At 42.6% G+C, this 16,551-nt stretch overlaps 1 protein-coding gene across 3 annotated transcripts in view; it reads left to right on the top strand.

The window, feature by feature from the left end:
• Window positions 1-15,338, top strand: part of slit3 (slit homolog 3 (Drosophila)) — a 221,940-nt gene extending 206,602 nt beyond the window's left edge. For all 3 annotated transcript variants that reach the window (XM_017690095.2, XM_037540776.1, XM_017690099.2), the window contains 4 exons: window positions 12,528-12,682; window positions 13,064-13,352; window positions 13,890-14,095; window positions 14,823-15,338. In XM_017690095.2, the coding sequence (XP_017545584.1) occupies window positions 12,528-12,682; window positions 13,064-13,352; window positions 13,890-14,095; window positions 14,823-15,064 (892 nt within the window). In that variant the 3' untranslated portion in view covers window positions 15,065-15,338. The remainder of the gene's footprint in view (window positions 1-12,527; window positions 12,683-13,063; window positions 13,353-13,889; window positions 14,096-14,822) is intronic.
• Window positions 15,339-16,551: the final 1,213 nt, after the last annotated feature.

Raw genomic sequence — 16,551 nt, 5'->3', positions numbered from 1 at the left:
TGATGATATAAAGCAATTTGTTAAAAGATAAATTGATAAAATGATTGTAAGTTGTGCGTAACGTCACAACTTTCAGGTAATTAGTAAAAAGCTATGAGTGTAAAAGTTGTATAACGTCAAGAATGAAGTTAAGATAAAATGAATATCCAGATATGCTTCATATTTTAAAAGTAGTGATCAAATCACACAGATAACATAATTACACAAACCTTAGAAAAAGATGGGACAGTTTATGAGATGCTAATAAAAAGAGAACACAGTGATTAGTAAATGCTGTTTAACCTGTGTAGAAAACAGGAAAAAGCACAATATTTATTGTTTTACTTTATGAAATTTTTGTTGTTGATTTTGTTGTTTCTCTTTTTGTAAATAAACATAAAAATAAAACAAACTCATCACAAATTTGGGACAATTACAAAGTTGTGACAGGAGGATCACCCTTTTAACAACATTTTAACATCCCTTTCTTTCAACTATGCCAATCATTTGGGGACTGAAGTAGATTAGATCCAGTTTTGAAGGCATTATTTTTGCCATTATTCTGTTCTACACTTTGCTGTTGTATTTTGTGCTTCATAATGCACCACACATATTCAATGGGAGACAGGTCTGGACTGCCAACTAGCACTCACACTCTCTGATTACACAGCAGAATGTGCCTTGCTGTTGTCATGTTAATAGTATCTTTATTTATAGAGCACTTTTCATGCCTGTGGCAGCTCAAAGTGCTTTACAGACAGGTGATAAAGCCTGACAGTAAAAGAAGAAACTATGAGAATTAATTAAAAAAGCATATAAGACAATGACACAGATCAAATTAAAGTGATAAGTACTAAAAAGCGGTAGAGTTTTAATTAAGCACAAAGTGAGCACTGAGCTTGACTGTCTAATAAAAGGTGGAACTGAATTGCACAGTTTAGAAGCATAATAACTGAAAGAGGCCTCTCCATGTTTTGTGTATTGTCATAAAGTCATCGTCTGGAAGGCAGCACATGTTCTTCAAAAATATACATATATTGCCCTTGATGTGGGCAGTAATACTGTACATCCTTATTCTATGACAGACCTTGGCTTTTGATCTTGATGCTGGTAATAATCTGGATGATTCATCTCTTCTTTGGCCCAAAAAAGCACAATGCCTATTATTTTCATAAATACTAATCATTTTCATAAATAATTCTTCACTGTATATACACTGCTCAAAAAAATAAAGGGAACACTCAAATAACATCCTAGATCTGAATGAATGAAATATTCTCATTGAATACTTTGTTCTGTACAAAGTTGAATGTGCTGACAACAAAATCACACATAAATAAACAATGGAAATCAAATTTATTAACCAATGGAGGCCTGGATTTGGAGTCACACACAAAATTAAAGTGGAAAAACACACGACAGGCTGATCCAACTTTGATGTAATGTCCTTAAAACAAGTCAAAATGAAGCTCAGTATTGTGTGTGGCCTCCACGTACCTGTATGACCTCCCAACAATGCCTGGGCATGCTCCTGATGAGGTGGCGGATGGTCTCCTGAGGGATCTCCTCCCAGACCTGGACTAAAGCATCTGCCAACTCCTGGACAGTCTGTGGTGCAACGTGGCGTTGGTGGATGGAGCGAGACATGATGTCCCAGATGTGCTCAATCGGATTCAGGTCTGGGGAACGGGCGGGACAGTCCATAGCTTCAATGCCTTCATCTTGCAGGAACTGCTGACACACTCCAGCCACATGAGGTCTAGCATTGTCCTGCATTAGGAGGAACCCAGGGCCAACCGCACCAGCATATGGTCTCACAAGGGGTCTGAGGATCTCATCTCGGTACCTAATGGCAGTCAGGCTACCTCTGGCGAGCACATGGTGGGCTGTGCAGCCCTCCAAAGAAATGCCACCCCACATCATTACTGACCCACTGCCAAACCGGTCATGATGAAGGATGTTGCAGGCAGCAGATCGCTCTCCACGGCGTCTCCAGACTCTATCACGTCTGTCACATGTGCTCAGTGTGAACCTGCTTTCATCTCTGAAGAGCACAGGGCGCCAGTGGTGAATTTGCCAATCCTGGTGTTCTCTGGCAAATGCGTCCTGCACGGTGTTGGCCTGTGAGGGTATGAACCCTCATACCATCCTCATGGAGTCGGCTTCTAACCGTTTGTGCAGACACATGCACATTTGTGGTCTGCTGGAGGTCATTTTGCAGGGCTCTGGCAGTGCTCCTCCTGTTCCTCCTTGCACAAAGGCGGAGATAGCGGTCCTGCTGCTGGGTTGTTGCCCTCCTACGGCCTCCTCCACATCTCCTGGTGTACTGGCCTGTCTCCTGGTAGCGCCTCCAGCCTCTGGACACTACGCTGACAGACACAGCAAACCTTCTTGCCACAGCTCGCATTGATGTGCCATCCTGGATGAGCTGCACTACCTGAGCCACTTGTGTGGGTTGTAGAGTCCGTCTCATGCTACCATGAATGTGAAAGCACCACCACCAAAACATCAGCCAGAAAGCATTGGTACTGAGAAGTGGTCTGTGGTCCCCACCTGCAGAACCACTCCTTTATTGAGTGTGCCAATAATTTCCACCTGTTGTCTGTTCCATTTGCACAACAGCTGTGAAATTGATTGTCAATCAGTGTTGCTTCCTAAGTGGACAGTTTGATTTCACAGAAGTTTGATTTACTTGGAGTTATATTGTGTTGTTTAAGTGTTCCCTTTATTTTTTTGAGCAGTGTATATTATATTTACTTTTATTCTGACAGCAACAAAATGCATTTTTTTAACATACTTGCGTAAATAATAGCCCAGCATTGCCTAAAGGTCAATTTGAAGGACAATAAAAACAGCATTAAATGCATACAGGCACAATTTTTATAACAGCTTTTATGATTCCACTATCAATGTGTATTCCTACTCTCATTAGTGTATTTAAAATGTCATAATAACAAAGTGCTTCTTAACTATTGAACAGTAGTGTATGTACTGCATTCAAACTCACACTATTAATACACATGTACAGTCTGCAATGATGACATACTCACGCTGAAACTAAACATTCACATTCCATTTTAAAGTATTTCATTACATGAAACACAAACAGACTCATTAATATCCCCTAAAGATGTTGGCTCGTATAAAGCAGACCCTACCACACACATACAGACTCCTTTAGAGAATAGCTTCAGGCCAAACACATGTGACTGCTACCTTTTGCCCTCAGTCCCAGAAAAGCCTAATCCCTAAAGCCAGGGTTTACATGACCTCCTTCTGGCCCTCATCATGCGTCTTTCTTCTCTCTCTTTCTCTCTCAGTTCTCATGCATGCACTGCAGTTTGGGCATCTGTGCCTTATCCACTGTGGCTGCCCCCACAAATAAGCTTTTAATGTCAGCTAGGCTTTCACAGCTACCTGTGGGCCCTTTTTAAGCACTTGGAATTGTTCCCAATGATTTAGAGATCTGGTTGAGCTCCACTGAAGTTCTAATGTTCATTAGTCTATATTTAAGTAATCTTTGCTGCAGTTTCTTACTGCTGGCATTCATTAATCCTCCTGGGTGCTCCATGCTTTTAACTTACATTTGGCTTAACTCACATCATACATTTCTTTGAATTGCATTTTGTTTTCTCTGAGGTCCACTTATCATGGTGTTTGTGGGTTTATGCACCAAGACACTTGTAGTTTATTTGCGCATGACTATTCTCCAACTTCATCACCTTTCCCTTAAACGGGCTGTTTTTGTTTTACGTTATAATAAGCATAGGCATAGAAGTCTGTGTAAATGACGTGTGTTCTGATTGGTGGCCTTTATTGTGCTTCATCCAAAAAGCAAAGGCTGAAACATGTCCTATATCCTCACCATAAGTGGGTGGAACTAAATTGCTGTAGGCTGAATTGGTGGATATAATGAATGTAAATGCATTGTTTTTATGATATCACAGAACAGTGAGTTCAAAACTGGCTGCATTATTTTCCGTTAGTTGTATAGATGAACAGCTTAGTTTCCATTATGGGCTAAAAATAAATAGAAAGTAACATACATTGAATGAACTACATTCATGGCTGTAGATGTCTCAAAGAAATAGAGGTTTACTGGCGGTCATCACAGTTCACTGATCCTACTTCCGTTTAATGCTCTGCTACACTTCAGCGTCTCATTTGTCAACACAGTATAAGGATGGTAATTTTGAAAAATGAGTGAGCTACGCTCTGTTTCTCTGATGACTTAGACAAACTGAGCTTGGGCAAGATGGCACACCTAGAAGTTCTTTATAGCTGTTTAAGGGCCTGTGCACAAGTGCTCTGCAGCTATTTTCCTTCATGAAGTTCATCGTTCAAAAGATGCCAACGGTGAATTTAAAGGTGATCGATCATGTTGTGTTCTGACAGTAAGAATGCCTCAACCTCCTTGAATTCACCCAGCATCTAGTCAAGTGGCAGTAGTGACAGTAGTATGTTCCTGTGTAATAGGAGGCAGCAGGGGCGAGCTGCTTTGAGCCAGGCTTTCAGCAGGCCCTGCCCACCAGATAGCTTATTATTGATCCAGACTGTATCGCTCTCTCCCTCTCTTAAATTCTGCCTCTGGCTGGGGTCCAATCGATCGTTCTGTCGGGCATGTCACAGCATGTAAAAATAACATTTCATCCAGGATTCTCGCCTCTGTGCAGTATAATAGCCTAATGCGGACTAAGATGAAATTCTTCCAAGGTTACTACCAGCAATGGTATGCAGTTATGGCATTATTGTGTGCTTCTAATTTGCCCTTTCAGCGACATCCAGCATACTTACATAGTTTATCAGTGACCAGGACATATAAGGGACCATTCAAAAGTCACACCTAACAAAAGGTCTTTGACTATTAGCCTTTTATTCCATATTTTGAAATAATAGATACATCACACCTCATTTACGTATATGAGATTATGAGTTTTGTTACATAAAACCTACACAAACATCATAAGGAGACGATTAGTAGGCGAGTAAAATGTAGAATTCAATCTCTAATATTTTAGATTCCTCTTTGCCTTGATGACAGCTCAGCATTCTCTTAAGCACCTTCATTAGAAACCACCTGGGATGCTTTTTAAATAGGCTTGAAGGTCCAATATATGCTGTGAAATAAAAATAATATTTTAAATCAAATCTCTTTAAGATGAAAAACTGCACTGGATTTGGAACTGTCAATGTTCCTACATTGCCAGACTTCCTGAATCTTTCCTCGCAGAGACTTTGTAGTGAAACTTGATGAACTCTGCTTCTGAGCACAGCTGTGTTCTGGATGCTGATTTGTGCAGCCTCAGTCAGGATGCGTCATGGCTGCCTTATTTTGCATGTTCAGCCTCTCATTAGGCTGTTTTTCCGCCGGTGACGTAGCACTTTCTGTGGCTTTGGCATGCCTCAAGGCCATTGTCTCTGGGCATGCAGGGAGTGCTGGGGTGAATGTGAGGGGACAAGGAGGGGGGCAGTTCTCTCTGACTGCGAGGTAGAATTGCCCCTGTCCACCTTCATTAGGCTGATATGAGCCACAGTGTGCGCCCCAGCCAGGCCAGTGCATTCCTGAGGTCTCCGTGTCATGGTTAGTGCCAACGGCATGCAACCAGAGCTGACAAGGCCCATCCAGGGCCTGCTGCTCAATTTGTAACCTCGTCCCACCCCGGAACGCTGGGCTACGGGTGAGCGCTGCGAGCTCTCAGATGGAGGGCATGGCTTCGGTGAGAGCATTCCGAAGCTCCGGTTCAGCAGCTCTCCGTGGGCGATCGACTTCAAATGCAGGACAAGGTCACTAAGCATCAATGGAGTTAGGATCAGAGTAGAGCGCAGTGTCTGCTCCTTTTTCTGGCTGTCTGCAGGGTTAAAGTGATCCTAATATACTCAACTTTTTCGTTCTCCTGAATGTAGTCACTCAGTCAAGGCATGTTAGGTGTTCATGGATTGCTTAGGAGCTACTAGGATAATGTATCTAACAAGTGACTAAACCTTATAGTCACCAGAATAGCATATTGCTATCACATCACACTATAGCATATTGCTATCACATCACACTTTCTCGTCTAACCTGGTGACATTTTAGTGAAGGGCTGTGTTCATAAGGCTACGTGACACCTACATACAGTCATATGCAAAATTATGGAAGCATTTGGTTATATTACCTGCTTTTTTGTTTTTTTAAGTGAAAATGAGTAAATATATCCGCTACAGAGAACATACTGCTTATTTGTTACAATTTAACATATTGAACATAATAAAACAGAAAATTTCACATTTTGTATGTTTTATATTTTCCGATCTGAATTTGCAAAAAAATGCCATATTTAAATGTGCTCCCCTGTAGAGAATGTGTTCACCTATTTTCACTTTGAAAATCAACAAAATGTAAAAATGTAATTTGACAAGTTGTACCCAAACTTTTGCATACAACTGTAAACCATTCAGAAAAACTGTCATATACCTACATAAACATAGACGAACAAATATTCCAGTTATAAAGGCTGTGGTTACCAACATTGCTGTCAAGTTGGCTTTAGATGACACTTTTTTTTTTCCTGGGTGACAGATTTTGTAGCTCTCAGTGCGGATAACAAGCTTGCCAAGTCATGCTGGCTGAGCAAATGTGAGCATTTACTGTGGCTCTTAGTTAAAATGTGTTTCATTTTACCATCTGTATGATTTGAGCTGTGTCACATCACCAGCATTACGTCATATTTTGTAAGCTACAAAGGCAGTAAGTTATTATAAGGTATGTGATTTTATCCATGACGAAACAAAGTCAGGAACAATCTATGCCACCTGATGCCACCTTATGTCAACTTGACATCAAAATTGACAAAAGCAGCCTTTATGACAGATGACGCCTATTAGAATAAGGCTTTATAAATGCTTATGTGGGTTTATACCAGTTGTGATGACAAGCTTATGTAGATGTCATATAGCCCTAGGAACACTACAGTAAAGAGTTGCCATTAATCTGAAATGGATGTGCTTATATGGTTTCTGACATCTAGAAAATTCATTCTTATAGATGTCAATAAGACATACAGTGTCAAAAACCACATAAACAAGTCCATTTAAGATTACGTAACAACATACAGTTTTCATAATGCTATAAATGGCTATAAACTTTTCCGTTACTTGTTAGCCTTGCAGCTGTAGCACAAAACTACAGAAGAAAACTCAGGACACCAACATCTTGGCTGATTGATGACATTTGTGGTGAAAGGAAAAATTGTGTAAATTTGTTTTTTGGCTGAACCTCTGTTCTAACTGAACTAGAACAGTAGAAGGAGCACAGAGCTTACTCACCCTGCTTGAGCCAGAAGAGAATGAGGAAAAATGGTGGAAGCTTGTTTTCATGAGAATTGGGACTGAGTGAAGGAATGATGAGAAAACTATGGGGATAATAAAAAGAGGAGAGGAGCGAGGGATGTCTGGAGAGAGAAAGTGAGTGAGGAAAGACAGATCAGGCCCCAGAGAGAATGATGGAGAGCTGGTGGAGGGTGAAGGACACTTATCTCCACAGAGTGATCTTGGCGGATGGGAGGGAAGGAGAGAACGATGTGTGCGCTGAGCACGAGAAGAGAGAAGGGAGGGACCAGGCCCTTAACTAGGAGTAAAGGATCATTAGCATTAGTTGAATGCATGGGTCCACACTGACTGCTAATGCTCTGCCCTTTCCCAAATGCCACGCTAATCTCTCTATTAGTTTAAGCGGCTATGTGGGCAGTCCTTCAGCAGAGAGTGGTGGTTTTGTGGAAACATCACAGGAAATTGAAAGAGAATGCTAGAATTGCAGCTCTCGCTACCCCCTCCACCCACGCAGCATGGGCTCGGAGTCCTGCCCCACGCCTAACCTATCAGAAAGCAGCCAGTGTTTGTCATGTCAACTGGCTCTGGAGCCAAGCGTGGTCAGGGTGATGGGGGGTCAGGGCGTGTTTTTATTGGTTGTTTTCCTTCCTTCACCCGGGATTAGCACTCAGTTCCTGCATGACTGAAGCCTCGAACTCAAGGAAAAACAGCAGCCTTTCAGAGGTGCTGCCAAAAGAAGCCATCTGAGGTGAGCGGGGAAGGGCTGCTGGAGGATGCAGAGGAGCTAGAGCTGAGGATCTTGGGTTGGGAGTAAGGCCAAGACTGGAGTCTTGGATCGGAAGGCTTGAGCTTGGAGTAGGCTTGGATTGGCCTAATCCGTAGTCCACTGCCCTGTTCCAGTACACCTTGCTCTAATGCTCCAGAAAGCCTTCATTAACTGGATCAGGTTTGTTGGATTAGGGTTGGAGGTAAATTCTCGAGGGTGGTAGATCAACAGGACCAGCCCTTTGCTAGATTAAGATCTTAGAATCTTAAATCAGATAGATTAGAGCTGATTAGATCAGCAGGGGTACAAATCTATGAGTCAGGTCAAGTGCCAGAAACAAATCATGGGGCATGCAAATGCCTTTGCAGGGCCAGGAGGTGGGTACAGCTCATCCACAATAATAAAATAATAAAATAAACGGTTAATATGGGGCAAAAAAAACATTCAGGAGAGTCAACAATTGCAGCCAATACAAAGTGACTCCTGCAAACCCACCCATATTGATCAGTGTAGCCTTTTATATCAGTGGTGTTGGTTTGACACCGTGAAAGCATAATAGTGGATTTGGTGGAGCATGTTCATTGCATGTGATGCACTGCCCCAATGAATGACCCTCTGACACCTTATTTAGATATACTTATTTGTGGAGTTGTGGCACATTTTTGATACACAAAAAACACTAAACTTTTTTTATTCATGTTTGAAAGTTTATTTTGGCCAAATTATGTTCATATACTTTATTATAACTAATCATAATCGAATCGTGCATTCCAAAATTGTTACTGCTGAATCAGATCAAAGCATCACAATTCATTGATGCATATTTACTCTACCGGGCGGCACGGTGGCGTGGTGGGTAGCGCTGTCGCCTCACAGCAAGGAGGGCCTAGGTTCGATTCCCCTGCCAGGTGACCGGGGTCCTCTCTGTGTGGACTTTGCATGTTCTCCCTGTGTCTGCGTGGGTTTCCTCTGGGTTCTCCTGTTTCCTCCCACATTTCCAAAGACATGCAGTCAGGCCGATTGGACATGCTAAATTGCCCCTAGGTGTGAGTGTCTGTCTGCCCTGCGATGGACTGGCGACCTGTCCTGGGTGTGTCCTGCCTTTCACCCGAAGACTGCTGGGATAGGCTCCAGAACCCCCCTGCGACCCTGATGGATGGATGGATGGATGGATGGATGGATGGATGTTTACTCTACCACCTGACAGGCATCTCTAGTGCTCAGCTTCTCTGGGTATTTGTGGCTGCAACACTGCAGTTTAACCAGAAGTTCAATGGAAAACAGAACCAAGTTTGAGGGACACATGCCCATTCAGTACATACGAAAATGTTGAATACATCATATGGAGCATCAAATCTGTGCTAGATTTAGCTTGTTTCCTTTCTAGGGGAAAGGATGTCTATCGTAATCAGTCTCCCTGTGGCACTGAATTGCTTCCCCCCAACTCTGTCTCTGTTCACTAAACAAGCTTGTAGTGTAGCGCTCCACTACCATAGAGGCGTAATTGAGCTTACAGCTGCAATCCATAACTGCATCGACTGCCTGTGTAACATCAACTTCAGCCGGTCTGGTGAGACCCTGCTGTAAGCAAATGATAGTGCCGGGTAATTGAATTTGGAAAACGTAAATATGTCTACAGGTTCACTGATTTTAGATAACTTTCCCAAGATGAAGGCTCCGGTAATTGTGGCTAACTTTGTGTATGTGTCGTTTATAATGTGGTTTCACAGAGGGGGAAAAACAGAGTATTTTATTTTCAGCTGACAGGAAATTGACTTCCCCCTGCGCAAAAGAAGGACACGAGGCCACTGAAATCTTCGACGGCTTTGTGTTTGTTTTTATGGAGCCCCATAATGGGGCGCTTGAAGCTAATACGCAGGCTAGGCACACATCAAAGATACACCACCCTGCTAAACCCCCCTGCCCCCCTCCAAAAATATTATGACCTCTGGAAAATTTCTTCCTGTCAAAATGCAGACAAAAGGCCAATATTGAGCAGTGTTTCCAGGGTGTGGAGACTAGCTTGGTCTCTGCTGCCCCCAAGTGGTGTAGGGGTTTTAAGGCAAAGGGGCTTAAAGCCTCTTGTCAGCATTTGTACAACAGCCCTGATGTACTGAGAGGATTAGAGTCGGATTAAGTGTATTTTCATTCTTTGAGATATGGCAGCGTCTCTTTATTCTATTCAGTAATATGTAGACCTCCTCCTTCATCTTCTGCTCTCCGCTTGGCTAGCATATGGAACCTCAGGCTGCTTTTAATGAAAGGCGTCTGTCAAAGGCAAAGACATGGGAAAAATGTCATTAAACTGTAATAAAGCCAGATGTCCATGGTGGTAAATATATATGTATCAAATGGACAGGCGGGAGACTTTTTGGGGGGTCTTGCAAACAGACCGTTGTGTTGCAAGGAGCATGTTTTGAAAACTGGAATTGAATTATGACGGTGTAATACAAACCACACATTGGGCCTGTATTGAGCCAAGACCTCAATAAGGCTTGGCCAAGGGCTGGGCCATGTGTTTGAGGACACTAATCTATGTCTGCACCTATAACCCAGCATTTCTGCAGTGGAAACGCCAGGGCAGCGCCAGCTTAAATATGAGAGCCCCAGCCACAAGGCACAAGTAAGCTCAATGCAATGCTGGCCTGTTTGCTTTATGTATCTGATCGGTTTTTCTTTGCCTTGTGTTTTTCCTATGTGGGATGTCTGTGGCCAGTTGTTGGGTACAGAGGATATAGAACAGGATCACCTATGGTCAAGACTGGTGAGGTACGAGAAGCCAAGGCCTTGTTCCAGAATTCGCACCCCATTAGTTTGAGTTGTTAATTTGACATTTGAGAAACCTGACCTGCAGCGCTTTTAGTGAAAGTGTCCGATTCTCACGGTGGAGAAAGACAGCTTTTGACACGTTATGCCAGCGTGATGTTTTTGGACGCCCTCTCCACTTTTATTAGTGAGAAGAGTAGTTGGCAGAAGAATGCAAAGCAAAGAGAGGAAGAGCTTGTTTTGGGTAGAGGAGGAGAACAAGCCATAACACTCCATTACCCACAATCTCTCTCTTTCTTTCTTTTCCTCTTTTTCTCTCTCTCTCTCACTCTTTCTCTGCCAAACCACTGTCTCTAGCTGTCTGTAGCAGCCTGTGTTCTCTCCAGGAATAACTGCTCCACTAGAGTACGTGGGTCTCTCTAGCCAAACTTGACCTGCTTTCTCAGGCTCTGATGGCAGTTCACACGGGGTTTACGTGGGGTCACGACACCATACACTACTGTATCACCTAAGGCAAAACACAATTACCCAGCAGTCAGCAGGGTTCAGTGGAGCTGCTTGTTCTGGATGCAGCAGTGTGGGAAGCTGGAAAAGATAAAGGACTATAGGAGCTCCAGGGTGCAAGCACAGTATGTGGGCCCAGTCAAAGCCATCTAGCTGAGCTGACAGGAGCTCACTGTCATGTTTGTGGGCAGTCATCACTATGATCCTTTAACATGAGCTAGCAAAAAGGAATTGCTCTCCTGAGTTCACCAAAACACTCGTTTCACCTCAACATGCTCTCCCTCCAGTGGCCTCGGTGTGTGGTTGTGTGTACAACAGAGAAGGTTTCAGTTCGATTCACCACGCGGGAGAATGAGTTTTTAGCCAACACAAGCTCCTCTCACACTGTTCTCCCCATCAGTTTCAAACCAGAGCTTATAACAACTACACCTGGCTGAGCCATTGCCTTTACTTTACCGAAGCATAAGCAGATATTTCATACCATACATTTCTACGTCATTTTGGAGTCAGATGAGGGGCTCAGTTGACCTGCTCATGCTCACTACTAATGGGTTCTTTTGTAGCACCTCTAGAAAGGTTGGACAAGCTTTACAGAGAGTTCACAAAAATTCTTGACAGTGTAATCATTTTTGTCTAAATACTGACCTCATTCATTTTGACTGCTATTTATTTTGCATGTGTGTGGCAGGTCACACCGATTTATCCTAGCAGTGTGATCTGTGATGTAAATGAGCAAACATATACATGGTGGAAAATTCGTTGTAATTACTGCTCTAATCTGCCTAGTTTTATTTAGCTAGAATCTCCTCAATCACACAGCATTTTAAACTGGGAACTCAACATTTTGTTGTAATTTTTGGGGTTTTTTTTTGTAGGGGGGCAAAGATTCACAAAATTCAGAATTCGATTCAATGTGAAACTCTCAATTCAGTACATTTTGTGACACCATGAAAATAAGGAGTAGCAGAAAATGTGCTGTGTTAATATGTTAACGTTTCAGTTTTCAGTTTAACACAATTATGTTTACGCATTTAGCAGATGTTCTTATCCAGAATGACTTACAATTTAACCTTTTAAGGATTTTTAAAAAAATCTCTTATTTGGTTATAGGTTGCTGAATTCTGACAGAACCATTCTAGTTGTCAGGTGGAGTAATAAACTAAGCAATTAAATAATTCATCGTTTTTCTTTGTGTATGCGTTAGCGTGGAGTCAGTGAACGATGGCTTCTTCCACTCAGTCGAACTGCTGATCCAGAATCAGACGCTTAGTCTGGTGGTGGACAAAGGAGCCCCCAAGAGTCTGGGCAAACTGCCCCGGCCGCCCATAGTGGAGTTCAACACCAAGCTTTACATTGGAGGTCAGAGCCAAGCACAAACACACTCAGACACATTGTCCATTAAAGTGTTACAGCTAACATCATGTAAACACTGTGCCTAAATCATCACACTTGTCTTTAATTACACTGATTTGTTAAGTAATCTCAAATAGACTTAAGCTTATGTGCTTTCTGGCACTGTATTATTAGCTATAAAAATGGACAAAAGCATGTTGCATCACTAAAAGCAGTAGCTGCTGCTTTCTTTACACCTGTGTATTCTCCAAAGAGAAACAGTTCCAGGCTTTTGGAGTTGACTTTACTCAGCAGTATCTAATTTTATCATACCAATATTGCCCTTTTTGTTATAAAACAAACACCATGTATTTTTATACCTATGGTCAGTATAATTGATGGTTTCAGGTGTGCCCTCTGCACTCGGCTCATCAGGCTTGCGTTCTGGGCCTGACCGCCAGTCTCCATCCTTCAACGGCTGCATCCATAACGTGCGGATCAATGGTGAGCTGCAGGAGCTGGGCAGTGGGCTGGCTGGCGCAGCAGGCATTCTTCCTGGCTGCCACTCCTGCAGTGTGTGTGCTCAGGGAGCGTGCAGGCAGAGGGGCGAGGCAGGAGTGACCTGCGAGTGTCCAACCAGCAGCAGTGGCCCACTGTGTGACCAGCAAAACACAATCAATCCTTGCCAGAGCAGCAGGTATGAACATCAGATACACACACGCACATGTTCTTTATGTCTTGCTTTTCATTAGGGCCTGTTTTATTCCTTTTAGTTCAATTTTTCCACCCAATAGGTTATTAATTACAAATTAGTTGGCAGTCTACTTTTTCATTAATACTGCACTAATACACATTATTTTTATTTATATAAAGGTCTTTACATACAAAACATTAAGATTAAGTGACCCTTATTAGGCCCACAACATGGAAATTTCACCTCCACATTTGACCCAGCTGTGAAGTGAAACACCGTACACTGCGAAGTGAGCACACACACACTAGGGGGCAGTGAGCACACTTGCCCAGAGCAGTGGGCAGCCCTATCTGCAGCACCAAGGGAGCAGTTGGCGGTTAGGCGCCTTTCGATCACAGGGCCGGTTCCTTAACCTCCAGCCCATGATTGCAAGCATATGCCAGTCAGTGCATACTGAATAGACATCATCAGAGCAGACTAAACCATGCAACACGGGCAAGAATTTGCATATGACCCCTCTCTCTCTTTCTCTCTCTGCAGGTGTGTGCATGGCCTGTGTGTGGCTAAGGGCTCGTCCTATAGTTGTAAATGTGCACAGGGGTACTCAGGCCAGTCCTGTGAGAGGAGAGAGGAGCCACTGGCCTGCAGAGGGCAGCACTGTGTACATGGAGAGTGCAGGGTGGACGAGAGTGGAGCGGCAACATGCCACTGCCAGTCTGGCTACACAGGCCCCAACTGTGATGCAGGTGAGATCATCCACTACAAACCATATTTCGCAGGATTTTACTGCGGGACGGACCATAACCTACACATGAAAACAATCAGAAATCCAACCCAGCCTGCTCTGAACACTACAAACTAGACTGTAGGCACAGTAAGCACATATGGGCTAGAAGCACATTTATCACAGTGATAATTTATCATTTTTAAGGGCCAGGCAGTTCTGACCTTCCACCCTCTGTTAAATGGGCGAGAAATGGGAGTAATGATACAGTCACATTTCAAGTGCACCAATTCTATCTATCGGATGAAATAAAAGTAGATCCATTTCACAGAGTATAATGGATTTTATTATGTAGTTTCTGACATTGTATGACCTTCAGTTACCTATTAAGGATATTACTACTGTATGACCCTCTACTTTTGGCCTGGGTTCTCCAGTTTACTAAGAAATCCTGCATAGTGCTCAGTGAAATACACTGATTAGATGTGAGGCCCAGATGTGGTTATCCAGGCTACAGTTTAACAAAAGACTATAGGCTATATGTGATAATGAGTTAATAATGGTCAGTATGCTGAAAACTGTATGCTGAATTATTAACATTCCCCTTTAGCTAAATGTGCCAGTTCTTGTCCTTGTTGCTCATTTTGGAATGATAGTAATGGACCATGTTTCTTCTATTGTTTGTAATTCCACATTTCAGTTTTCTGGTTCAATGCATGACATTTGTGGTTCTCCTCTCGTCCTTTCAGAGCTGACCTGTCAGGGGGAGACAGTCCGGGAGTATCTGAAGCGCCACAATGGCCACAAGACGTGCACATCCACCAGCAGGGTGCTCAGGGTAGAGTGCCAACGTGCCTGCCACCCGGGCCTCTGCTGCATGCCCACTAAAAGCCGCCGACGAAAAGTCACCTTCAAGTGCACCGATGGAACCTCCTTCTCTGAAGAGTTGGAGACGACCTTGGAGTGCAGCTGTTCGAAATGCCCCTCATAATGACCCCTGTCAAATCCCCCCAAACCCTCAGCCGGGAGGAGAAATAGGGAGAGAAGAAAATATATTGTAAAATAAATAAAAAATCAAATAGAACTTATTTTTATTAAGGGATTTTTTTCTAAAGAGGAAGAGACTGTTTTTATGATGTTTCTTATATGTGTAATATGAAAAGATTTGTATCAGTGAACAAAAATCACACAAACACACACACACATACACACACACACACACAACAGATTAACATTCCTGAAAGTACATGAATTTATATATATATATATATATATATATATATATATATATGTGTGTGTGTGTGTGTGTGTGTGTGTGTGTGTGTGTGTGTGTGTGTGCGTGCGTGCGTGCGTGCGTGCGTGCGTGTGTGTGTGTATAAATCTATACAAATGTACAACCTAGCCTAAAGGATTAATTTGGTTTGTTTATTGCATGTCTGCGTGAGTGTGAGAGGGGAGTTTTCGGGACACTTTAAGAGTTAAAACATGAATCAAAACGTGCCCATACTGCCAATCAGGAGAGCATTTGAGGAACCTCAGACGTGAAGAGGATCACAATAATGTGCTCCGCTGGTGAAACAGGAACTTTTTTTTTTTTTTACCAGTGCCTCTTACCCAGCATGCCTTGTAAAGGACTCCATAGGGCTCACCTGCAGAGCTAAGGGAACTGTGGGCTCACACGATTGGAACTTCTTATCTCCAGAGCTCTGAACTGGTCTCTTTTTTTTGTGTTTCAGTTCCTTATGGTTGTTTATTTTTTGTTGTTGTTGTTTGTCTACATGTTTTCCCATCAGAGAGAGAGAGATCAGTAGATTTTCTAGAAGGATGGCTCTGGATCACTGGTCATACATCAGAGTTAAATGCATTTCTCGCATGACTGCATGGAAGTATATACGACTGAATGTGAACTCACGCTCTGTGGTCAAGCAGCGGTCAGTCCTGCTACCTGTTCGTCCTTACTTGGTACGGTCGCTTCAATCACATCTTATCGTAGCAGTACAGGCCGTTAATACAGACCGCAGTGACAGCTCTGATGGAAAGCTCTCCGTATTGACGCAGTATTCCGTCATAACCGTCCCTTACTAATATATTAAACACAAATATGTTACGCCCATTACTACTGTATTTTGTATCATATACCCATTGTTGTTGTTTTTTTTTTCACAAAAAGTCAAAGTCTTACAGATGTCTGTCTTCAAAAGGATATGAAATTTCCCACACAGAAAAAAATCAACATTAAATGTATGTTCTGCTACCCCAGCCGTTTCTATGGAATAAAATCAGGTCTAATTATAGCTCCAAATCCTCCTCCCAGTGTTCAACACAAATGATAAATGAGCTAATGTACGATGTATTATATTAACACCTGTAAAGATAAAAAACGGTGGAACTAACAGAAAGTCATTTCTGGTTGAACATGAACTAGAGAGATGAATAACTTACTATGAATGTTGAATTAAAACTTTTACTGAAACATAG

The sequence above is a fragment of the Pygocentrus nattereri genome, chromosome 8 (assembly GCF_015220715.1).
Source record: "Pygocentrus nattereri isolate fPygNat1 chromosome 8, fPygNat1.pri, whole genome shotgun sequence".
Lineage (NCBI taxonomy): Eukaryota > Metazoa > Chordata > Actinopteri > Characiformes > Serrasalmidae > Pygocentrus > Pygocentrus nattereri.
The sequence above is the reverse complement of the archived record's forward strand: the minus strand, read 5'-3'. Positions and strand labels throughout refer to the sequence as shown.